The 26,803-nt window shown below is 40.9% G+C and overlaps 2 protein-coding genes across 3 annotated transcripts in view; both read right to left on the bottom strand.

The window, feature by feature from the left end:
• Window positions 1-5,451: 5,451 nt before the first annotated feature.
• LOC133460150 (putative nuclease HARBI1) lies at window positions 5,452-7,037 on the bottom strand. Its single transcript, XM_061740711.1, has 3 exons — window positions 6,954-7,037; window positions 5,778-6,599; window positions 5,452-5,691 (listed from the first exon to the last, which is right to left on the bottom strand). The coding sequence occupies exons 1-3, from the start codon at window positions 7,035-7,037 to the stop codon at window positions 5,452-5,454; spliced, it is 1,146 nt and encodes a 381-aa protein (XP_061596695.1).
• An 8,949-nt stretch (window positions 7,038-15,986) lies between these two features.
• The window catches only part of LOC133459434 (ATP-binding cassette sub-family G member 4-like), a 40,488-nt gene continuing 29,671 nt past the window's right edge, over window positions 15,987-26,803 (bottom strand). For both annotated transcript variants that reach the window (XM_061739352.1, XM_061739351.1), the window contains exons 10-15: window positions 24,772-24,870; window positions 24,519-24,687; window positions 24,305-24,405; window positions 23,288-23,446; window positions 19,693-19,811; window positions 15,987-19,560 (exon numbers count right to left, since the gene is read on the bottom strand). In XM_061739352.1, the coding sequence (XP_061595336.1) occupies window positions 19,335-19,560; window positions 19,693-19,811; window positions 23,288-23,446; window positions 24,305-24,405; window positions 24,519-24,687; window positions 24,772-24,870 (873 nt within the window). In that variant the 3' untranslated portion in view covers window positions 15,987-19,334. The remainder of the gene's footprint in view (window positions 19,561-19,692; window positions 19,812-23,287; window positions 23,447-24,304; window positions 24,406-24,518; window positions 24,688-24,771; window positions 24,871-26,803) is intronic.

Below are 26,803 nucleotides of genomic sequence, written 5' to 3' on the forward strand. Positions count from 1 at the left end.
CAGTTAAAGTTCTGTTATTATTTTAGAGCTCTCAGCAAGCTGGTGGCCCAAAAACCAGAAAACTGGGACGAGTATTTGGATGCGGTAATGTTTGGGTTGACGACAAAAACACAGATAACCACCAAGTTCTCCCCATTTTTCTTGATGTTTGGCCGCGAGGCTCGGTATCCAACAGAGGTGCCAGAAGACTTCATGGTTGGTAAACACATGTCACAATACATTTTAAGGTTGATAGATGCAGTGTTGAAACCATAGACTGAAAGAATGTAAAAACATTTGTTCAGAGGTAGACAGCAGTGTTGAGGATGTTGTGGCTGAAGAGGCTGTCTCAGACGAGGTAAAGCGCTTGGATGACATTATGGATATTGTGCATAACAATGTCACCAAACAGCAGGAGAAGACTATGAAGAAGCAGGGTGCTGCTAAACCGGGCTTCACAATAGGGGATAAGGTGTGGAGACAAAATGTAAGGAGCCAGCAGAGGAAAGGTGGCAAAACTCGAGGCAAACTTCCTTGGCCCTTTTACTGTAATGGCATTACAGGGGAAAAGTGTGGATCTTCTGGCAGAAGACGGTACAGTCTTTAAAAAAGTAAACACAGATCATTTAAAAATTGCGAAAGAGGAGGTGCCTCGCATCCCTCACAAAATTAAAAAATCGGCCACAGTTCCAGCTTCACCTTCAGCACCATCAGCCCCATCCCAACCAGCTTTACCAGCAGCCCCAGCTGCTCCATCAGCCTCACCAGCTTCACCAGCCCCACCAGCAGCACCTGCCGCCGCAGCCTCTACAGCAGCCCCAGCAGTTACCTCACCAGCTCCAATGTACACACACACTTCACTTGAAAAATGTAGGTAGTTTATTGTATACCTTTTTTGTTTGAATAGTCATTTTTACAAAATGCAGTAAATTGTGTAGTATAAGATGGTAATAATGTCATATAACATAGTATTACATTTTTTTCAGATGTACAGGAGGCATGGGCAGGGAAGGACATACATGTTCTTCTATCCAAAGTGGGGCCATACAAAATGTTCTATTGGGATATTGAGAACACTGGTCCCAACAAAGAGCTGGAGAGTGAGGTATAATTTTCTCATTATTGTATGAAATCACTCCTTTCCAATCACTAATTGCTAATATTTCAACCATGACTGTTAAAATACATTGCAATACAATTGCCTTAAATCATGCAAGGACATTCAGTAACACTATTGTACGGTTTTATTAAACTATCTACCCCATAATTTAATAACTCCCACCGTAAGGGGTGTTTTAACTGGTGAACAGTGTCTCACTCAGGCTCCGACAATTTCTTAATGTAGTTCACAGGTTTATTAACATTCAAATTCATACAATTTCCACATACTATGCCACCTAAGCTAGTACAGTAGCGCCATTTGCCAAGAGCCAGGCACTTCTGACGTAACGGTCCGTAACGGAGCTATATAGATTAATATCGACACAAATAATTATGAAAACTCAAATACAAATAATAAGTCAGGAGTAACTACTAATAACACCTGAGGATATTATTTACAACGTAACAACTGTGAAATAGTAAAAATAAATTAACATGTTCTCCAGAAAATAAGAGAACTGCACAACTTCAAAACAATGCACTTGGTAGTAGTACAGTCAAACTGCCTCTGTGCAATCATTAATGCCATCTTTGTGACATTTTTTATAGGTGATCAACGCATATCTGATGCTGCTTCTAAAAAAATACAACCAGTCCAATGAAGCAGCTTATATTGACACATATGCCATGACGGCAATCTGGAAAAAAAGATTTGGAAAAATCCGGGTATGTATTGTATTGTTATGACTTGGCATTTTGTAAATGCTGAAAATATGCATTTTTTAATTAACAGGGATTTTTTTTTACTACTTTCAGATTGATCCAGCTGCATACAAAATCGTCATGGGAATTGTGAATGAGAATCATCACTGGATGTTGGTTGTGAGAACAAGCTCTGTATCTACAGTGTATACACTCAACATAATAAGCCTTTACTTGATAAATTTGGCGAAGCATACGTACTCGCAGTTATTATAAAAAAGGTCTACACAATACCCTACATTGTAGAATTTCAATAATATCATGGGTCCTTGCCTAATGTATGTTGTGTTTCCATGTGAATAATAAAAGGTTATGTACCCACATGAGAAGAGGACACTTTTCATGGATCCACTCGGGGAAAGTAAAGAAAAGATGAAGGTGTGCCTGGAGTCTACAAGGTAAATTTGACTCAAAAATGTAGTTGTCCTTGTGTTCTGTGAATTGTTAAATGATTATGTGCAGCAGTTTACACATACTTACATGTACTACTTACATACTTTATGTCATGGTCACGTTTTTTTTTTACTGTGTTACTGACTCTCCTGTCGTCTGGATCCTGCCACCCTCATCAGCCTCATTCCCTTCACCTGTGCTTCCCCGGCCCAGCTCCACACCTGGGCTGTGTCCCAATCCAGGGGCTGCGTCCTTCGAAGGCTGCATTTGAAGGCCGATTACGTCACGGCGGCGCGCCGAAGGCTGTCCCATTTCGAAGACTCCTTCAGATGCAGCCTACAGATGCAGCCTTCTTTTCCCGCCGTTTGAAGGATCCATCGGTGTATCCTTCGCGGCCCACCATATCCCAAGATGCATTGCGCACACAAAATAAAATATTTAACAATGGCAGATGAAGGAAGCAACGGAGAAGGAGAGATGAGTCAGAAGTACACTTTTAAATGTAAGTATTGGGTTTCACATCGCTCTAATAGGTAACGGTAGATATGTTAAAGTTTCAGACCCCGTCCACACGTAGCCGGGTATTTTTAAAAACGAATATTTCCCCCCTCCGTTTATAAAAAAAAATTGCATCCACATTACATCGTTTTTAAAAAAAAAACCCTTCCACACATAACCGAAGATCTGCGTTTTCGACCACGGATGCAGCCCCTGAATTGAGACACAGCCACCTGTAGATCATCCGAGCCATCCGAGCTCCGCGGGGGCTCCGAGCCGCGGGGGGTCCGCCGTAGGGTGTGCGTCGACGCGCACCCTACGGCGTAGCCTCTGCGTCGGTGTAACGGTGTCAAGAGCAGAGACCATTTATTTAATAAATAGCTTGGAGAACAGATGCTTGATCATCTGTAGAACTGTAGTAAAGAAAAGTCGCACGTCAGAGCAGATTTGTTGTTGTTTTGGAGAATAATGTGACGTTCGAAAACGCAAAACTCCGGTTGTGTGTGTCTACACGCATCTACATAAATCAAAAATCTTCACTTTGCCCGGAGTTTTTTTAAACCTTCGTTTATTTGCGTTTTCATGTGGATGACAGGTCCAAACGTAGGAAAATATCTTGGGTTTAGCAGATACCGGCTACATGTGGACGGGGTCTAATGGACTTTAAAACATAAAAAATCAGTTCAAATACGTGGCGTTAGTTTTGCTGATAATCATCAGAGGCTCTGCTGCCTCCACATTCGTCACAGCATTTAAGAGATTGACATATATTTTATCATTACTGTGGACTTTTATTATTTTTTATCCTTAAATGTATGTATATAAATGGACCAAGATGAATAAATTTAGGTTGTGAACCCTGATTGACTGTTAGGTATCTGTAAGTCCAGTAAAATGTTTGTATTGATTACATTGCTAACCTGAGGATTATTAGTATTATTTTGCTGTTGAAGAACCATCTTGTCTGTTGACATGAAACAACAACAAAACCTCAACATTTCAATTTTGTGTTAGGGAGCAAGGAGCAAACAGACCAGTTTATTCGGCTCCGGTCCGTTCATGAACATTTGTTCACCGGGGCCAGGAACAGCGCCAGTGTGGCATGGAGGTAAGACAATAAACAAATATTTACATCTTGTATTTAAAAGTTAGTTTAATTAGCCCGAATCCTATACAAAGACTAAAATAAAAAGACAATCCAGTAGAGAAAAAAACGCATCCAATGATTATTTGGGGGATTTTGTGTCTGTCTTGCTGTCACCTTTCCCAATATTTGTGTCCTTGTGTTAACATGATTGATTTGTGTTTCCCTTTTTTTCTCGTTTCTCTCTGTGTTTAGGACAATCCTGGACAAAATGAGCCTGCAGGGGAAGGTGACTCCCCTGCAGGCCAAAAAAAAATGGGACAACCTGAAAAAGAAATACAAAGTATGTACATGTGATCTGGAAATTGAATTATTTGTTTTACCCATGCAAGTTAATAAATAAGTTGCTGAAAAGTTTTGCTGTTGTTCACATGATGATGTTGTTCTCCGTATTAGGATTGCAAGTGTCCAGGGACAGGAGAGGGGGTGACTGGGAAACCCACCGCTGCAACTTGGCCCTGGTTTGAAATCATGGATGAGGTATTGGGACAGAGGCCTTCTGTGGCCCCCCCTGTCCTGGTTAACTCCATCCATGATGACACACCGGGGCCAAGTGCAGCGGTGGGTGACCAGGAGGAGGAAGAGGAAGAGGAGGGTAGCCGGCCAGGGCCTTCAGGAGCAGCAGCAGGGAGAAAGAGGAGCAGGGAGAGTGACATTGTTGACCTGATAAGAGAGGACATGAGGCTGCAGAGGGAGGTGGAGGAAAGGAGGGCGCAGGAGAGCAGGGAAAGGTCCGAAAGACTTTTTTCCCTGCTCGAGAGATTTCTAAATAAATAGTTGCTGTTGTTTTTTGCTGTTGTTTTTTTGTTGTAAATGTTAATTTGTTAGGTTAATTTTTAATTTGTTAATCAAACAGTTCACTTTTTATATGTTAATTTTGTACATAGTTTTTTATTTTTCCAATTTAATTTAAGTTATTACCTTTTAGTTTATTGAATAAAAATGTTGTTATTAAAAATATATTTGTACACTTTATTTGTTACTATTTACAGATAAAGCACAACAGTAGAGATCAACTATTTACAATAGATGGTTACAATAGAACAATAGATTTACTTTGTTTTATTAGATTTGTCTGAACATTCACAACATTTACAAAAGTACAATTAAAACAACTATTTACAGCAAAAAAAAACAAATATAAATGAATAAATACAAATACCAAAAAATAATATATAAAGAAAATGAATATAGAAAATGTGAATGTTGTTGCTGAGCAGGAGTCCGTGACAGTGCTGCTGGGCTTGATGGGAGGCCACAATGAACTGGTGTCTTCTTCTGCTGGCAGTGGGACATCATCTGGGGTTTGTATCCAGAGTGTTTGGGGGTGCATGTCTCCACTGTCCACCGCATCGTCCATCAACTGGGTTTGCAGGGCTGACGCAATCGACGGCTGCCATGTCACTGAGATTTTTTTCAGAAAGAGGCGAGAATAAAAGACCATGCATACAAAATACTACTTCACAACCTTATTTACATGAAAGAAATCCCATCACAAATTATTTCAACAAACAAATCTGTCTACAAAACAGTTTAAATAGGAATAATAGCTTTACAATTATTTCACCTGCCTTCTAAAGATAATCATGGTCACATGGCAACTCCTCCAGGGCAGACACCTCTGCAGACAGCTGGTCCCGCCACGGAGCACCGCTGACTGCCTCCAACCCATCCTCCCCCTCATCCTCCCCCTCATCCTCCCCCTCATCCTCTCCCTCATCCTCTCCCTCATCCTCCACAGGCTCATCCTCCAGGGCCATGATGTCACCGGCCCCAAGGCAGATGTTGTGGAGGACGGCACATGCTGTTATGACCTGAAATGAAAAAATAGTTATGTTTAATTTACTCTTGTTCAGTATTGTAAAAAAATGTAAATAAATCCTGTTGTGTTATGACATACCAGAGGTACAAAGGTGTGGTGCACCTCCAGCGCTTGGAGGAAGATGGCCCTGAACCTGGTCTTCATCATTCCATAGGCACGCTCTATAATGGAGCGTGCCCTGGAATGACGGCTGTTGAAGCGCTGGGCTCCCACACCTTCTACCGGTCGTTTGTAGGGAGTGATGAGGGGGAGTGGATGTTGGAGGCACGGGTACCCGCCGTCTGCAAGGATGAAGTGCCCTGGAGGAGGGTAGATTGCCCGGAGGTACAGTGGGCTGTGCCGTAGTACCCTGGAGTCATGTACTGACCCAGGCCAGCCCACGTTCGTATCCATGAAGCGGCCCTGATGGTCACAAACAGCCTGCAGGATGATGGACGGGAACAGTTTCCTGTTCATATAGCACTGACGATGAGGGCCGCTTGGTGGCTTGATCCGGACATGGCAGCCGTCGATTGCTCCAGCAGCTTTAAGAAAAGCCTTGTGTCTTGCCAGCCCTGCAAACCCACGAGTTACTGCCTCCAGGTCTTCCGGGGTCTTAGGGAAGTGGATGACCTTGTGGCGAATGGCCACCACCTCCTCAGTAACTCGGTGGACGATGCGGTGGACAGTGGAACGAGGCATCCCAAACACTCTGGAGACCACCCTGTATGATGCCCCACTTGCCAGCCAGAAGAGGAACACCAAGGCCTCAATTGTGACACCCCATCCGTGTCTCTGCTCCTGGTGGAGCAGGTCCAGCAGCACGGCCAGGGACTCTCTGCTCAGCCTTGTGTCTTCCTGGCCAAAAAACCTTTCCAGAACAGGAACTGCCAGGTTTATCCTGCAGTACAGGGGTCTGGGCTGGATAGGGTAAGAGAAGAAAAGGAGAAGATTAATTTTAATTTAAGGTGAGGGTTATTTTAAATATGAATGAATTATCAAAATTAAATGACATTAACCATATAAACTAAGCTATATTTATATGTCTGTATAATAATCTATATAATTGACAATAACACACACACACACACACACACACACACACACACACACACACACACACACACACACACACACACACACACACACACACACTTACAACATACACATATAATAATGTCTAGCGTTTATGTCAATTCACAGTGATTAACGTAATGTATAGATATGCTAATTACCCGTAACTGTTACCTTGGTTAAAATTGAACACAGCTTTACCTGTCTTAGGTCCTCCATCAGCCGCACATAGTACAGCACCCGCCGGCGCCGGCGGACACGCCTCTCTTCCTCCTCCAACAACATGAAAATCAAAAAAAACAAAACAAAAACTTCTGGCTCCATTTCTTTTTCTTTTCTTTTTTTTTGGTTCTTTCTTTCTTTTCTATTGTGTTTTCTTTCTTTCTACTTTGTTTGGTGACGTAGGACAAGGGCGGGAACAGCTGGTGACGCAACCAGGAAATCCCCCGCAGGCTAGACCGTCTCATTTCAATAGCGTCCGTCCAGCCTTCGGTGTGGCCTTCGCGGTCTTCGAAGGCGTGGCCCCTGAATTGAGACACAGCCCTGGTTTCCCTCATCAGTTTCCCCTTCATATACCGGCCCATTTCCTCCAAAGCCCTTTCTGGTGGTCCCAGCATCAAATACTTTTGAGAGTATAGTCATAGGACAGGTGTTGATAAGTAGAGTGAGTAAGTATCCTGGATATATATATATATATATATATATATGTATATATATATATATATATATATATATATATATATATATATATATATATTCACTCACTCACTCACTCACTCACTCACATGAACACATACTTAGGAGTTTATATTCAATGATAAGTAGACCAAGGAAAAAAAACAACACACTGACACTTCAATATATTTATATATACACACTCACACAAACACATACTTAGGAGTTTATATTATATATATTTACAAATATTATGGAAGACAACACAGTAAGCAGGCTATTAATTAATGACATCAATAACCATTCACCCGATTTTTGTGATCTGTGACTGTGATTGTGTGAAAGTATGACTATTGTGGAATCCATGAGCGCATTTAAACATGAATCATTAACACAAAACTGGACGCTAAACAGAACGTGACACAGAATGAGAATATAATTTTTGTCATTGTGTGTACGTTGTCATTTGTAGTAAATTAAACATGAGCATTTAGTCCTTTTTGACATTTACTCGTGAATAAGAGATCTGTGGGTAATATATGTCCGTTTGGTAGTAGTTTATAGCGTCCTCTCCACATGCGCGTTCCCGCGACGAGGGGGTGCTTTTCACGGCAGGGGTGCTGAATACGGCACAACACCGGCTTCGCTGTTGGCTGCAGTACCCCCGACGGCCGTCGTGCCGAAGGGTGGCGCTAGAGAGTCTCATTTCTTAAAAGGAGCCTCATGCTCCTTTAAACTTGAAGATAGAACTGCACATTTTTAGGTCGTTGTCACAACTATTCCAAATTTCTCTGGCCTTAATTGATGTACATCTCTTTTTAATATTTGTTCTTGCTGTAGACATCTCAAACATGAGTGTCCCCCTCAGGTCAGAGTGGGTTTCTTTTATTTGGAACAAGTCCTGAATGCAGTTTGGAAGCACTTTCTGCTGCGGCTTTAAATTCAAATAGAACAGTAATAGACAATAGGCAATAGAACATGCCTCGTAATGAGAGGAGGTGTAGAGAGAGGGAAGAGGAGTGGAGTGAGGTGCTAAAGACCGTGGATCCATCACCAGCTGGATAACAGAGAGAACAGCAGGAAGCACATGGACCAGTTATTTATGTTGTATGTGTGTCTGCAACTCAATAACAAAACCGGAGTGTAGAACAAAATGCTGATTACTTAAACAAACTGGCAGTACAGCAAATTATAACTTAGCAGCAGATTGTAGTAGTATCACACATTCCAGTAGTCATCCTCTTGATTCTCTCTCACTCTGTATACACATTACGTCTCAACAGTGTCGGCTTTACGCCACTGCCACCTAGCGTTATAAAGTAGCAATAATCAGGGAACACAACAAGTATGGATGATATGTATGTTGTCATTTCTTTGGTTGTGATTAGTGGGTATCCAGACTTATTATAGTTTTGTAATTTTCCATTATTCCCTTTTTAAATTTCAGCACCTGCCCCTCCAAAGGTCTACTGAAAGATGTGTAGCTGCATTTTTAGTGTCTTTGACGGGAAAAGGACCGATGTCGGTCAGCAGCACCAGCACGGCTCCAGACAGCCACATGAGTGGAAATGACAAATTAAAAGATAATGTAAATGTTTCACTTGAAGACAATCAATGTGTTTATAAACTGAAAATATTTAAGATAAATAAATGTGCTTTAATTCCCCTTTATTTTCTCATTGAGGCTCTATTATAGGAATTACATACATAGGAATGTCCACAGCATTTCAGTGTCGAGGCAAGCCAAGTTTATTTGTGTAGCACAATTAAACACAGGTTAATTCAAAGTGCTTTACATTAACATTAAAAGTGGCAAGACACAATTAAACAGTAAATAACATAATGAAATAAAATAAGTAAAGAGGTAAAATAATAAAAAGCACAAGTTGTTAAAAAGTAAGGGCAGTAGAGTCCAGCAGGTAAGTATTATATTATTATTTTTTAATTATTTAATGATTTATTATTTATATTTTTTAATTAATTTAAGAGTCCTCTTCAGTAAACAGTAATGTTTGTATCCTGATTTAAAGTTGCAGCAGACCTCAGGTCTACAGGAAGTTTGTTCCACCGGTGAGGAGCAGAATAACTGAACGCTGCCTCACCTTGCTTGGTTCTGGTTCTGGAACCACAACAAACCAGATCCAGATGAAGCTCAGGGGTCTGGGAGCTTCATAGGAACTAACAGATCCAGATGAACCTCAGGGGTCTGGGAGCTTCATAGGAACTAACAGATCAACCATGTATTTTGGTCAACAAGATTCTGAGCACATAATTGTAGTTTGTAAGTGGTTGACAGGTAGTTATTTTGGATTTCTAGTAAATCTGTCTTAAAAGTAATAATGGACCTCGATTGGGCTGGGGGGCAGAGGGGGCGGCTGCCCCGGGACCACGCCGAAGGGAAAAAAAGAAAAAAAGTGTGCTGAATAAAATAATGAAAGTTGTGCTATATAACACTTGTGTTCATAAGGATTAAGTTGTTTAAAAAATAAAAATGAAAGAAATAGTCCCTTCTCCCCTTGTGTGTCTGCCTGTCATGCATGTTCTCTGTTTACTTTTAGCCAGTTGTCGCATCAGAGCCTTAAAGCAGGAAAGTCATGCATGAGTTTCAGCAGGCTGAAGTTGATTAAAGGTATTGTGACATCATTTTTAACATGCTTTTAACACTATTAAAAGTCTTGGCCAACATCCCTCAAATGTGTCTAAAAGAGTGTAACAAGAAAAACTTCACTCCAGAACTCCATTCCTGGCTTTTTATTACAGTGTTTTTTTGCGCCGTGAAAAATGCTTCCTTTTCTCCCTTTCCTGTCAATCATTGCGACGCTCCTCCTCCCAACCTCCTCCAGCCCAACCATACGCTCACAGCGGCGTCGGAGAGTTAAGCCGGGAGCGACAGGCGAAGCATGCACGGAAAAGCAGCAGGGCGAAGCAGACAGTCCACAGCAAACAATCATAAAAATAAAGGCATGTAAGCAGCAGTGTCCCCTTGTCTTAAGTCCAGTCAGTGGCCGCGGGTCTTTTTAGCAGTTGTCCTTCGGTGATGACAACAGAAGAGGCTCTAAACAGCTCCGTGTTAAGCCTGATTTATGGTTCCGCGTTAAATCGACGCAGAGCCTACGCCGTAGGGTTCAGCGTACGGTGCGCGTCGCCGCATAACCCTACGCCGTAGGCTCTGCGTCGGTGTAACGCGGAACCATAAATCAGCCTTTATGGTGCGCTGGAGAGGAGAGGAGGCAGGGAGCTGGGTGGAGGGGGCGGTGATTTAGCGGGCCTTGACGTCACGGCCCGCCACCAAACCAGATGAGCCGTTTTTGCATAGTTATGCGGAAAATCCCAGAAAGCACACAATACACTGAATGTTAAAAGTTCGTTGTTTTTTGGGTGTAATTGATGTCAAGACACCCAGCAAAACACAAAAAATCAAGAAAAATGTGTTTTTCATGTCACAATACCTTTAATAACTATCTCCGGGCTGCATGGATGAAGCCTCAAACTTCACCTTGCTCTCAATAGAGAGGGGCATCACCATTGATAAGAGGTGACGTCAGAAATAGTCCCTACTCAGCCCTGAGATAGAACCTCGCCAGAATGGTTACAAAAATAGTATTGGCTTGAATTGGCTCTGCCCGCCTCAGCCCCTAGTGCAAAAGCGCAAAACGGGGCCGTGGCGGGTAGAACCGAGTTAAGGCGGTACTAATGCAAAAGCGCCAAAAGTGGCCCACCAGGTATATGTACCCTGTCTCTTGTCCGTCTTTGATCCACCCCACAACTGCAGTCATCTGAGTATTTCTGCAGATGAACAGGACTGAGTTTAGTACCCTGTGGTGCTCCTGAGCACATGGTCGGACACACAACCCTTCAGTCCCTAAAAACTGTGGTCTGTTTGTCAGGTAGGCAGTAATCCACTTGTGTTATCTGGAGTTTCATACACAGCAATACGGGCTGGATTGTGTTAAATGCACTGGAGAAATCAAAGCACACAATTCCACCTGGTCCGTCCACATGACAGTTGGTTCATCAAAGCAGGTGTATGATGCGATCCTCAACTCCGGCCCCATGACAATAAGACAGGGTTGATTTGGTGATTTGGTCCATTGAGATTTCTTTCATGTGAAGACATTAAAAAAAGTCCTTTTTAATAGCAGCTAACGCTCAAATAAACTCACACTGCACCAAACCGGCGGCTGCGTAAAAGAAAGCCAGTGTGAGCGCTCCTGGCTGCCGGAGCCAGGTGCGCTGCGCAAGTTAGTTAAAACCAAAAAGTTCAAATTATTTATGTTACTTTACTTCAGCGTAGTTTCTGCGGGGTAAGAGTTAGTTTTTTGGGGATTGGTGAGACTGGTGGGAACACCAGGCGAACATTCAACAGAAACACCAGCCTCCACTTCTGTTTGTTGTGCGTCAGTTTGAACCCTCAGCAAAAGCAGCCGTCGAGAGCCGTGTGGTGGAGGGGAAAACACGACTAAACTCACCACGCGGAGGATTAGGGGGGAAGGGAGGAAAAAAAAAAAATAACCTCAATATTTCTACCTAAAACTCTACCATCCACTGGAGAAGAGAGACGCGCGCCAAGTTTTTCTCAGGGTACTTACGCTCAGAGTGCGAAATATGGGGGGGTCTGACCCCCCCCGCTTAACTCTTGAAGGACTCAAAAGCCAAATTTAGGGGGGGTCCCAATGTTGTCAAAAAAATAAATAAATTAGGCTATATAATATAATATGATAATTTGATTGTCACTAATGGTCAATTAAATATATTTAAGAGATCACCATATCAAGTATTCACAATTCAAAACTTTTATTGGTTTAACACAAGTCCTGCACCTTTATGTATGCAAATTAGCCATGTGTGCCAGCACAGCGCAATGACCGGCTAGTTGAGATGCCACAATAACATGGCTAAGTGGAAGCTAACTCAGAGTGTGTCACTTGCACACTTTGGGTTCACATCAAAAAAGGTGTCAGTGGCAGCCAGAGATGAGGAGAGAGACGATGTCACAACAGAGGGTCCCGTTCCTCTCCCACCCTCTGGTGAAGGAAGGTAAGTCGAGGCCGAGTGCTCCGGGGCAGATGCAGTGTTGCCAACTCCTCAGTAAGGAAAGTAGCTATTGGCTGTCCTAAAAGTCGCTAGAAGTCGCTAAATGACGTCATCGCCCGCCATAATTTTAATGCTTTGTCTAGATCCACATTACACACATCAGTTTTGTCCTGTATTGTTAAATGTTATAACAGCAAATGTAATCAAAAGATTGTTATGTAGGGTGAAATTGCTAGCTCTACAACCAACCCTCCTCCTTTATCCGGGCTTGGGACCGGCAAAGTGACCCAAAAGAAAAAAGAAACGTTTACATTTACATCCCGCTCTGCAAGCCAGCGGCGGCTTTGCGCAAGCGCATTTCATTTGCAGTCTGGACGTGGAGTGGTGAGGGTCTCCTCTCTGCTCTGCTCTGCCCACCAGATAAGTCTCCAATAACACCAGAAAAAGTCGCTAGATTTGTCGCTAGTCGCTTTTTTGAAAAAAAGTCGCTATAGGGGTCTGAAAAGTCGCTAAATCTAGCGACAAAGTCGCTAAGTTGGCAACACTGGAATGAGCCTCCTCGTGGCTCCGCCTTTTATACCCTGTTTTCAACCGTCTTTACCGGCTGTTTTACCAGGAACTTTACAAATAAATGATTTAGTGTCTTAACCCCTTGAATACTGAATGAAATATAATAGTTATTTTATTATTTTAAGCCTTCTAACCTTGTTTGTAATTAAATTTATGTAATGTTTATTTTAATTATTTCAAAATAAAGAACTTTTAACCTTGTTTTTTAAATAAAGACTAAAACAAAAATTAACGTCATACCTTTTTTAAGAGTAAAAAGGTTAACATGTAACGGGTCCACCAGACCCACAAACACCGGCTGAGTAACAACAATATGTAGACCGCAAAAGGATTCAATAATAAAAGTTCAAATGAAATCACCAATGGATAAAATATACATTTAACTTAAAGTGCTTTCCAAAAAGGAGGAAAGAAATACTCTATTTGAGGTTTTGAAAAAAAATCTAATCATTTTTATAAAAAAAAAAATAAAGGAATTTTAAAGAAAAATAAATAAAAAGATTTTTTCAATAAATAAAATAAACAAAAAGGTGTTTTAAAATCGAAAACAACTAAGGAAAGTGTGCCAAATGAAAACGTTTGGACCGTCTCTGGGTCTTCCTCAGGCTTGAAACAGTAAAACTGTGAACAGGTTGCTGGGGAGAGAGATGTTGTCGCTCCGAATGCCAGAAGCAGAATGAGCCTCCTCGTTTTATACCCTCAGTTTTTAACCGTCTTTACCGGCTGTTTTACCAGGAACTTTATAGATAAATGATTCAGTGTCTTAACCACTTGAATACTGAATGAAATATAATAGTTATTTTATTATTTTAAGCCTTCTAACCTTGTTTGTAATTAAATGTATACGGTATGTTTATTTTAAGTATTTCAAAATAAAGAACTTTTAACCTTGTTTTTTAAATAAAGACTAAAACAAAAATTAACGTCATACCTTTTTTAAGAGTAAAATCTTAAAGGTTAACATGTAACGGGTCCACCAGACCCACAAACACTGGCTGAGTAACAACAATATGTAGACCGCAAAAGGATTAAATAATAAAAGTTCAAATGAAATCACCAATGGATAAAATATAAATTTAACAAAAAGTGCTTTCCAAAAAGGAGGAAAGAAATACTCTATTTGAGGTTTTGAAAAAAAATCTAATCATTTTTATAAAAAAAAATGAAAGGAATTTTAATGAAAAATAAATAAAGAGATTTTTTTTATGAAATAAAATAATACGCTAGAGGGCTCATTCTTTTTGGTTTGGAACGCTTCATCTGACATTATTACTAGAAAACTTAAAAACGTATACGAATTTTTTTCATAAATCCTGCCTCAATCCTGCCTCAAGCTCCTTTAACCTTATAAAGACTAAAAAAAAAAAAAATTAACGCCATACCTTTTTTAAGATTAAAATCTTTTTAACCCTGTTTTTAAATTAAATAAATCTAAGACTTGAATTTTAGACGAATGGGATTAAGGTTTGGGTTAGGAAAAGGAACCTGTCCCCCATAGACAGGTGTCCGGTCTGTCCGGGCAGCTCCGAATGACGGTTGTTCAGTCGTCATTCATCTCCATTAGGATTTCGTTTCTGTAATGCACTGGTCGTGCGCCAGTGTCCTATACCTGGCATTTATTAATTTATTCACATGTCTTTTATTTATTTTAATTATCAGATTTAATTTAAAATAAAATAAAAAATAACATTCTGCATCGTAATGCACAATTTTGCCTCCTGTTAGTAAAACAACGTGCATCTAAAATGGTTAAAAGTGTACGTGTATTTGTCATAGGCTACAGTACGCTGATTGTATTGGTTTATTGCATAGGGCCACACTGTTTAAAAAAAAAAAAAAAAAAAAAAAACACCTGTTCATGAATAATGAAGAAAGTGGATACATGAAGAAACAATAAAACCCTGTTAAGTTTATTAATTCTATTTAAAAGTGAATTACATATTCGACTTTCAGGAGTCACCACAGTGGATCCTCGTGCATCACATATTAATTTGGCATACTATACATTGTACATTGTACACACGTATAGAGGGAATGCCCATGATGTCACAGATACGACTTCATAGCGGGTTACGCCCAGTGAGTGGCAGAAATGGCACTTTTGCACTAGGACTTACTCGGTCCGACTCGGCTCGTCACGCCTCTACCCGTTTGTTTTTCCACAGCCAGGGGAGAAGTGGGCAGGTTGGGGTGAAGCTGCTTTGACATACTCGATTGCGCAACACCTTTGTTCATGTCGGCGCTGATCAGAAATCAGCTGGAGCCGCGAGCGGCTGAGAGTAAAACAGCCCGTCTACATCCCTTTTTTAATTCTCTCGTCAGTCACCAGGTTTATGAACATCTGCACCTCAGAGTTGGATCACCAAACAGACGTTTGCGCTGTATAATAAAATCGCCGCGAGCCGCGGGTCGCTCTCGCGCTGACTCCCGCTTCCTGATTCAAACGTCTGCCGGCCCCGCCCCCCGACCAATCAGTGGCGTGGAGGGTGGTGACGTCCCCGCCCCCCGACCAATCAGTGGCGCGGAGGGTGGTGACGTCAGAAATAGTCCCGGCTCAGCCCGCAAAGAACCTTGCCAGAATGGTTACAGAAATAGTATCAGCTTGGAGCGGCTCTACCCGTCTCAGCCCCTAGTGCAAACGTGCAAGACGGGGCTGCACCGAGCCGAGCCGGGCGGAGGCGGGACTAGTGCAAAAGCGCCAAAAGACTGAGTGTCAGAAAGACTGAGTGTCAGAAAGACTGAGTGTCTGAAAGACTGAGTGTCAGCGTAAACTTTCAGTTTGGGAAAGAGCTGCTGTGCCATCAACTGTACGCATAGATTCAGCAATAAATCGGTGCCCATGTGGAGTTGTGAGGAGAAAGATGATGTTACAAAACAAGAGTTGCCTTTGTCTGAACGAATCATGTTGAAGAGCGAGGCCAAGAGTTATAAGTTATCTTTATTATAATCCTTGCAACAGCGTTCATTATACAGAACTTGCACTTTATTTAATTTAATTTAATTCATTTTTTTGTTGACAAACCTTGAACTGAATTATAAATGATAAACATATTATGACAGACAAGTAAAGAAAAAACCAGACAAACAAACAAAACAAAGAAACAACAACAGAGGAAAGTGTTTAAAATAACTCCATTGCCATTTTTCAAAGTTTTCTGACGGGCTAGCCTGCATATTATTATTATTACCATGCATGACAGAGTGCACTTAAGTCTGGTGGCTTGTTTATAGGAACAGATGAGTTAGTGAAACAATGAGTATTAAGTGGCAAAGAGACTGTAAAACACAATTTTTGTTCATCAGCTGCGTCACATGGTTCCAAATCCCCTTCACAAAGCTCACACTTAATCTTGTTCAGTTCAATTCTTTAGCGTCTCCTCCGGGGTCACACCACGTCCTGCACTTCCATTGATCAGGAGATTAAAGAGAACATCGAGAAACAATATTTCACTCACACTGTTATAGGCCACATTTTGGGACAGAAAAAGCAAAGTATTATCTTCTTTGTTACTGCGGGTTAAGATTTTCCCAGACAGCTTAATGACTTCAGCTAATTATTGCTGCTTTGTTAACAGGATGGAGCTCCGTCTTTTCTGGAATTATTCCACCCCGACATTCAAAACCATGCCCCACAGATCTTCCACCAATTTGTGCCAATTTAGAGAGGCTTAATTCACATTTTTTCTTTTTTGTCGGCAAGAAAACTGACAAAGGCTACAGTTTGGTTTCACTTCTTAGCAGTTGGATCTCGCCATTTATCTCAACAAGGTCCAATATTAAAACTGTCACATGTGCCGAGGGGCCTCAGGTCACCCAGCATCCATCTAGAGTTCCTTTTACTGTTGTTCTTCCACTACTGTCCCTGAAATTAAATACATCCAGACAAACTAAATAAAATTGTTACTGAACAGAGGCAACAAAAACTTTGGATAGTAATGTCACAGTTCTTCTTCCATTAAGTTAAAATACCTTTGGATGGTTATTGCACAATGAAACCAAGAGGAAGATAAGACTTAGAAAGTGACTAAAGCAACAGCAGGGGGAGGTATCACACTAAAAACAATCCCATCATCGACTATTGCTGTTAGGAAAGAAACAAAGCTGCTGTTGCAGCCCCGTCTCTGTGTGCTGAACAGAGAAGTTGATCAGTGACCACTCGTCTTCCTGAATCAGAGGCTCCTCAGAGAGACAGCCAATCAGCTACATATTGATACACTTGCTTGACGGCTTCACTTGCTTGACGGCTTTACGCCCTTGCATGTTATCCATCTGGCACATTTCACACATTTATAATTGCTCTTCTCACCCCTAATCCGCTCCACAACCGTGATGCACACTTGATTCTAGATATCCTAAAAATTCTCAGTGGAAAGCAACGGATCTGCGTCTCCTCAGCCGGATGGGATCCACACTTTTTGGATGAGGAAATTAAATTATCATGCTATCTTCTGAACTTTATTATTATTTTTTTCCCTTCCTACCGCATTCGTGCAGCATTTAGCTCCTGTTTTAATCCATCGGACTTTCAAGCAGCGCTCGTTTCAGATTTATAAAAATAAAATTAAATACAAATAATTAAAAAATTAAACATACACTAAAAAGTGCAAAAGTACATCTGTTTACAGCATGACATATTCACTGTACAATCATAGATTATATACTCACATCATGTTATGCATTATAATAAGGATTACTAAGTAGCATAGTCTGAGTAGGAAACATTTCATAGCAAGTCTATTGGAAAATATTTGCATTGCCTTGTGACTGGAGGAGAGGCTCTAAACATTACCGAGGTGGACATGTGTGTTCAGTTGTGTATGCATGTGAGTGTTTGTAGCCGTGTGTGCATCTGTGTGAGAGCCGGCATACCGTTAAGTATGCAGACATAAGGTGTATGTGCAAACGATGAAGCAGAGGAGACAAATCATTCTAGTTCAGAGGCACAAAAACTGCCCGGCCAGCATTTCAAGTATCTAGCATTGTTTTGCACAACACACGTCTGTCAGACATCAGCAAAGCAGAGATAAAGAGGAGGAAAGGACAGGGGGTGGGGGGGGGACTTCCTTTTGTAGCTCAGCAAGGAGGCAGCGAAAGAGTCATACAGCAAGTGGAAATAAGCATTTCAGTGAATTATAGTGTCAAGAGAGAGACACTGATTCAGCAAACATCGCTTTTTTTGATCCATAGAATAAGCTATTACACTTCATCGACAACACCATTCACCCTGCAACGACCACAGCCCTCTGCATAAGGCTGGAGACACATGAGTTGTTTTCACATTTTGCTCCCAGTTGAGACGAATGCTTCCTCAGTTGTGGCAGAAACAAAGATGTTACAATAAGGACCAACTAAAGACTCACAGATCTGGTTGCAGGGTAAATTCATATCAGTCGTTACATAAGACAAGCTCATTAACATTTTTACAAGCACTTCATTCCAGTTTGAATGTTCTTCCTCATTGAGTCGCAGGACAGAAGGCCTGTGAAAATGATCCCCACTGGAGAGTGAGGGAAGTCAATGGCAGTTAGTCTCTATACATCTTTTTTTTTTTTTTTTTTTTCCACAAATACAAGTCAATATGTTCAGCATCTTGGTACAGATACCTGATAAGATGAGCCCACAAGAGAAAGATGAGCCTTGCAAATGTTTTCTGTTGTAGAAAACACGCATGATAATTGGGAATCCATCCTAAAATCTAGCTCCTTCTTCATCCTGATGGATGCTGCAGTGTTACAAATCAGTTAACAGGATTCTGATGGAGATTAGATGACCTTTTCAGGCACTAAATTGAAACCATCTTGCACCAAAACAGTTGTTATGGGTTCCTTTTATCATGAGGCTTCATGTCATGATTCATTTGACACTTACCTGAATTGGACCAAAAAAAAAGTATAAATCCAAATTTATCATCTTGATCAAGCATGCCTTTGGTTACTTTGTTGGGTTTTATCTTCCTTTCTGGTGCAGATATACAATATGTTATCTTTATATGATTTTCATTTTTTAGGAAGGTAATATTGAGTTGAGAATTGCAACACCACCAAGGGAGAGGTTTGGGATAGAGCAACACTTTGCAGTCTAGCCTTTCATTTTTTTTCAACAATAAACCACTTCAGTCGGTTTTAAACTGTACAGTTTGGGTTATGGTGCAGCACATTTCTGAGACAATTGAATGCACTGGGTTTGTGTCTGTCTTTCTAACGTGTGAAGTGGAGACAGAGGAAGAGAAACGACATGTTTTCTCCCTCTGCCGGGATATGCACGAGCATCCAGATCCCCCCGGTGGTTTTTTCTCCAGATGTTTTAGCGCTCAGACTTGACTTTGTATCGCAGAACCAGGTACGTGGCCAGTCGGAGGACCACGAAGAAAACCCCCAGCACCATGAAGTCTACGTAAAGCTTTGCGTCCTCCACATCCAGAAGCTGCAGGACCTCTTCTGGCTTTTGAAACTTACATATTGGGTCCGGACACATCAGCTCAGACCGGTTCATCCCGTAGATGGAAAGAATCACCCCCTCAAAGCCATACCTGAAAGTGGACAGTTTGGGCAAAAAAAAAAACTCATTTAAAATCAATTATATATGCATTGTCCAAACAACTTTTGTAAAAGTATTATAGTAAACAGGGAACAGTCGCGGAAGTCGGAATAGCTGACAGCACCTGACATAGGAGACATAAGAGCTCCACTGCAGGTATTTTGGAATAGTGTCAAAGTTGACGAAGAAGCCGGAGAAGAGGAGGACGGGTATGGCTGTGACTGGACCCACAAAAGTTGCTACCTGTGAAACAAATTAGATTGAGTGGAAATCATGAACAAGTTATTGCATGTTAGCTTTGCAATTGGACGGCTGGACACTTCTCTCTCTAATACAGGACTGTCTCAGAAAATTAGAATATTGTGATAAAGTCCTTTATTTTCTGTAATGCAAAAATGTCATACATTCTGGATTGATTACAAATCAACTGAAATATTGCAAGCCTATTATTATTTTAATATTGCTGATCATGGCTTACAGCTTAAGAAAACTCAAATATCCTATCTCAAAAAATTTGAATATTCTGGGAATCTTAATCTTAAACTGTAAGCCATGATCAGCAATATTAAAATAATAAAAGGCTTGAAATATTTCAGTTGATTTGTAATGAATCCAGAATGTATGACATTTTTGTTTTTTTAATTGCATTACAGAAAATAAAGAACTTTATCACAATATTCTAATTTTCTGAGACAGTCCTGTAGACATCCTGTAGTCTACTACACAGTGAACAATCAACTCAGAGTTCAGACGTTTGTCATAATCAACATGAAACATTTTCCATATAAGGAGCACTTTCGCCTTGTGATGATATTTTTAACATTGAGAAAACTGTGGTGCTTTGATGTGTGCAGTTTTGATCAGAAAGTGGCTTTCTATCATTCTCTTGAAACTCCACAATCCAAAATGGTTTATGTTAATTTATCTAACGGAACTTGATGCAGTTGCGCCGAGAGGCAGTGTAGATGAAACAAATGTGGTCTGTGGCTTTTCTTTCTGTGTATCAGCATGATGAGTGAACATCTGTAAGGTAGATACTATTGCATCATTTTAATGTACTTAAAAAGCAAAAATGTTTGGAGGGATTTATTTATTTCTTATCTGTCAGATAGCTTGGCCTGAGCAAAGCTCCTAACAAGCCAGATTTAATTATCTCAGCAGGCGTTAATGCAGAACCTGGCCTTGTAACTAACCTCATTAGCATCAAAACAAAATTGTAAAACTTAACAGATGTCCTGTAGCGAAAAGGACCTGAAGGACAATAGATGCAGGTGTGAAATGTTCTGTTATACTGTGTTTTTACTTTCCTCTTGCCACTGTCTCACCGTGGGAGGGCACATATACACTAAATAGAACTCTGCTTGTTTGTCACTTTCTACATAAGAACAATGTGATTTATGTGGTTTCTATTTTCAATTGAGGAATATATATAAGAATTGTGTTGCTGTTCACCTTCTACATAAGATAGTTTCAGTCCAGAAGACATTAATACCGTTCTATTTTTTGTTTAGCAAACTGTGGCTCATTCATCAACAATTTCAAGGTCATATTTAGTAATTTGTTCAATTCTGCAAACGGTTGTTAGAAACATGAATCCAGCTTTCTTTAGTGACCGGGTTTCGTTGTAAAAAGCATGCATTAAAATGACGATAGAACATTTTACTGTTCTTCTATTTAAAATTTAAGATCCATTTTAAATCAATATCTACTCTAATAAAATGATGCAGAGGCATGTGATCTACTTTTAGTTTAAAACATGATTGTAAATTATTTGAAGTCAATTACATTTTGGCTAACAGTGAAATCTAAAAAATGAATATCCATGTTTTCATAGGTAGTTCTTTTAAAAGTACAGTTAAGATGAGCAGGATTCAGTCATGCATCTTCAGTTTAAATGTTTGTGATTTTCTTGAAAAGTTGAAGGTAAGGTAAGGTAAGATTTCTGCAAAAGATGCGTACAGCTTCTCCAGCAGGTTTCTCTCTCGCTGGGGTGCAGAGGATGTGGGGAAATGTCCTTTAAAATGTTTTGTTGAGGCCGAGAAAGGGGAAGGGGGAAACAATGCCTATTTTATTTGTGTAATTTATGCCTCACGTATCTCATTGTTGATGGGAAACTTTACACAAACTTCATTATGGCAGCCAGTCCTATTTTGGGTTGCCTTTAATTTCTCTGGTGAGGTCAGGCAGCTTAAACCATCTTCATTTCCTAAACCATACAAACTAATGTGGTTTAAACCCAATCAAACGGTGACTTGAAAACAAAACCAATAATGGCTTAAAAAAGTAAAGATTGATGAGACTAGTTCACATAATGGTCCCACACAGACTTTAAATCCCCGTCTGCTGTGCAAAATATCCTGTACATGCAGTTAAAGTCGTTGATGCCAAAATAATTATTTACCAGCATAACGATGAGCTGCATATTTACTTGTAAGATCTTTTGTGTCATGCTTGTCAAAATGTGTCTATTTCATTGAGTTGTGCTAATTAGGTAAAGTAAAGCTACGTCTACAATCCTACAGTTTGAATGAGGAACACAAATTATTTAATGTTGAAGTCCAGGTTTTAGACTGAAAACTCCTCATCAGTCAGGCAGGGGGAAACTACAGTGACTACGTTTCCATGCAGTCAATAACTCTTTTCTAACCGGAATATTAGCAATAACCCGGTTTTGCACAGCCATGTAAACACCAATAACCCCTTTGAATAACCGGAATTTGCTCATATTCGGGTTTTTAAAAACCCCAAAATGACCCCTGGACCCCTTCTTTTCTAACCCGAATATTTGGTCATGTAAACGCCTAACGGGATTTCCCCATCAAAAGGAACAGGAATTTATTTTCTGCGCATGTTCTTTTTGCAAGGAATCTTGGTCTTTTGAGTCCAGGAAGTTCTTATAAAAATGGAGAAACGCAAGACAAATCACTTCAGAAATGTAATGAAAGATATGAATATTTTGTCATTTGTAGACGGTAGAAAGTACCGGGATAGCCAGATTTACAAAAAGGTGACCGAAAGGTTGCGCGAAGCAGGATTTGTACGAACGCCAGACCAGATCAAGCAACGCTGGAAGACGCTGAAAAAGGCGAACTACAGGGCCATGAAACAAAACGACTTCTACTGGGCTGTTGATTATCCGCCGTGCTGCTGTTATTGTTGTTGTGTCGGATTTGGATACAGGAAGAAGAAGTGGAAATGACGGGAATTGCGTCATCACGTTCTCCGTGCGTCGCTGGTTTGATCCAGATATCCCAAATGATTAATTACCATGTATACAGGGATAACCCTGTTTGCTCACGCATGGAAACACATTATTCCCAATGTTTCAGTAACCGGAATATTGACCGTAACCCCAATTTTGACTGCATGTAGTAAACATAGTCAGTGTTAGCTAAAACTGAGAAAAACAGGGTCTGTCTTGTTTTTATGTTCATGTGCTGACTCCCAACAAACATGACAAACACTGTAGAAGAGAACAAACTCTATCTGTAGATACCAATATCACGTTCTAAGTCAACCCAAATGCAACAATTCCTATTTTCACAAGGTTGAATGTAAATGAGACCATAATAAGACATGAGTTTGCGTTTATATCCCTTTACGTGCTACACCCTAGTCAAGTTTACAGGAGATGTCATTAAACAATGCATAAAGGGATGGAACGTTCAGAAAACCCAAAATGTTACAGAGAAAGATTTGGATAGTTAAGGTTTTCTTACCTGCAAAGATGTGGATGCAGCTCCTATCAGCAGCCCCAGAGACTGAGCTACGAGGGCTGTGGATGTGGACAAGGCCATGAAGAGCAGGTAACGACCCACTTCTGGAGGCTGTTCAGTCATCCAGTACACTATACTACAGTACATGATCGGACATATCACCTGTGAAGAGGATGTCTTTAGTGCATTTGAATTCTACACATATGTCTGTGCAATTAGGGATGGGAATTGATAAGATTTTTCCAATTCCGATTCTATTTTCGATTCTGTTTAACGATTCAATTCTTTATCGATTCTCTAATCGATTCTCATTTGGAAAAATGGAGAACAAACAGGTCGATTAGCATCACCTTTGTTTTATATCTTTGACCAAAAAAATACAAGTGAGGTCTTAAGACGCCCCCAGCCTTGGGCTCCTCGATGGTGTGCCAGGGGGTCCCCGGAAAAAAATATTTGTTTTGAAAATAAATATAAAATATAAAATAATAATAATAAAATAAATATTCTTCTCTAATAGAAATTAAAATATTCTTTTTCAAAAGGATATCTGAGCTGAGCACTCAAAAATAAAACTACGTCAGCCAGTGACAAATACAGTCAACTCAAGTCAAATGGAACTGTGCATCAACTATGAAGAATTAACAATTCTTTTGCAGAAAAATAAGCATATCTGCTTTTTCAGGAAGGATACGCAATCTTTCTGGACTTATGGTGTCTCCAGCTGTGGAGAACAACAAGTCGCCCTGTTGTCAGCCTTTTTGGTAAAATGTAACCAAACCTTCGAGCGTTTATGCCGCTTTGTCCCCATGTTTTCCTGCTGGGCGCGAATGCGCACGTTGCGTAACTACGCAACATGCGTGGTGACGTCATTCGCGTCCACTGGAATTGATGAGGGAATCGTTTGCAAAAAAGGCAAACGATTCCAAGGAATTGAAACACTGGGAACCGGTTCTCAACAAGAACCGGTTTTTCGATTCCCATCCCTATGTGCAATTACATGTAAAATCACTGCAACATTACCTGGAACGGTATGTCAGCCATAGTTTTGGCCAAGTAGTAAGCCTTCAAGCTGTACCAGTAGTTGAGATGCTCTCTCAAAAACACAGACATCTCCAGCGGAACTGTGGGACGACAACTCAGTTTCAAAAAAAGGTATAAATGAAATCCCCCCTCTGCCAGAAAACCAAGATATCAAGTGGATGTTTCAGGTCTGTGGTCAGGCCTTGAGTCTTACAGGTGAGTACTGTGGGCATCAGGGCGGCAAACATGAGGAACAGCATGGAGAAGAAGAGGAAGCCGGTGTTGTTGAAAACCTTGCTGGCATCATTTCCGATTTTGAGATAAAGCAGACCAATAAGCACTCCAATGCACAGATGGGACATCACCCTGAGGTGGGTCAGCACCTTAGGAAAAAGTTTTATAGTTTAAAGAAGATCATAGTGGATTAAAAAAAGAGAGAGTAATTAGCAGAATGATTGTATATTTACCGTGTCTCTGCATATTGTAACGAAAGTTCTTTTGAAGAGGATGCAGAACTGTGTGAACGTACTGGTGGCAAAGCTATGCTTCTCCAGAGTTCCTGTGTCCTGTTGGGGAGTGGGGGAAGTGATGGATCATTCATGTCTCCTTGTTTTCTCAAAGCCAAACATTTTACCAAAGTAAATAACAGCAGAAAAAAGATTTATAGTCATGAATTGAATTGATACTGATATATTAATTTATAAATGGGTATATTTATATCAGTGTATATAGGTGTGAGGATGTGTTATTATTGATATTCATATAACATGTGTGTGTGTGTGTATATATATATATATATATATATATATATATATATATATATATATATATATATATATATATATATGTTGTATCAGACTTCAGTTACCTTATTTTCATTCTGTTAAACTTATCACACAAAAACAAACTAAAATATTTGTTGAATTTGTTTTGGTATTAATGCTTGCAAACCCCTTTCCCCTGATGAGCTAGGGTTTGTAATACTCACAATAAACATGAACCTGCATCCCCAAAAAATCAATAGCCTTACATTTCTTGAGAGAGAAACAGGCCAGTAAGAGTAAAGGAGAGCAAGAGTGTGCATAAGAGTACAACTAAACCAGAGTGCTGCAGGTGCTTTGCATTTACTGTTAAAACGTTTAGCTAATGCTCTTATCAAAAGTAACTTCTACGTCTGAGGAAGGCAAAGTGGAAAGAAGCTTATGGAGGCTGAGAGGGGAGAGGAAAGGAAAAAAAGGAAAACTTTTGGAGAGAATTAGTAACATATCACGTGGTTTGATATGATTATTTTTTTTCCACTGTTAAAACTTTTGAAAGACTTACAGGAGCAAAGAGAGCCAGAGGTTTCGCTTCTACAAAGACAATTATATTTGATTTATTCTTAATGACCATCAAAGGGAAGAGGACTTTTGAAATATGTACATCTTTCAAAAGCAGAATACTGTTTAAAGAAAAACAGTTAAAAGAAAAAATACTTCATTTACAACATGCATCCATTGACTTCTGGGTCGTGGTTGTGGGAGCAGCAGCTTACATGGCGAAGGCAGCCTTTACCAGACTCCCAAAACACTTAAGTGGACTCCTCGATGTGGAGGCTCTGCTCTGTCTCTCTCTGATACCTGAAATCTCTTTTTTTCTCCAAGGGATAGTCTAAGAATCCTGAGGAGACTTCAAATCCATGTTCTAAAAGCCACTTTTAGAATGAGGACCAGCCCAGACAGAGCCGGTAATGGCGCTTTTCCACTAGTACCTACTCAGCGTGACTCGACTCTCCTCGCCTCGGTTTGGTTCTTTCCCACTAGGGGTCTAACGTGCCGAGTAGATACTTTTTCTGTAACTATTCTGCCGAGGTTCTAAGCGGCTGAGTCGGCTGTATCTGACATCATCACACTACAGGAAAACCGCATTGTTCCTCCTGAATCCGAGGTTCAACTATCGGCCGTTCACATGCTAACCATGGTGAAGAAAAAAAAAGGACAGTTACGTCGCCCGGATCGGCGTCACCGATGCCCCTAACTGGAGCCAGGCCTGGGGTTGGGGCTCGTAGGCGAGCGCCTGGTGGCCGGGTCTTTGCCCATGGGACCCGGCCGGGCTCCGCCCGAAACGGCTACGTGGGCCCGCCTTCCCGTAGGCCCACCACCCGCAGGAACGACCGTGGCAGGACGGTGCCATGTGGACTGGGTAGCAGTCGTGGCGGGGTGCCTTCGACGACCCAATCCCTGGACTAAAACCCTCACAGTGGGGACATGGAATGTCACCTCGCTGGGGGGGAAGGAGCCGGAGCTTGTGTGTGAGGTTGAGAGATACCGGCTAGAGATAGTCGGGCTCACCTCCACACATAGCTTGGGCTCTGGAACCCAGCTCCTTGAAAGGGGCTGGACCCTCCACTACTCTGGAGTTGCCCAGGGTGAGAGGCGGCGGGCTGGTGTTGGCTTGTTTATAGCCCCTCAGCTCAGTCGCCATGTGTTGGAGTTCACCCCGGTGAACGAGAGGGTCGCT

The sequence above is a fragment of the Cololabis saira genome, chromosome 14, assembly GCF_033807715.1.
Source record: "Cololabis saira isolate AMF1-May2022 chromosome 14, fColSai1.1, whole genome shotgun sequence".
Lineage (NCBI taxonomy): Eukaryota > Metazoa > Chordata > Actinopteri > Beloniformes > Belonidae > Cololabis > Cololabis saira.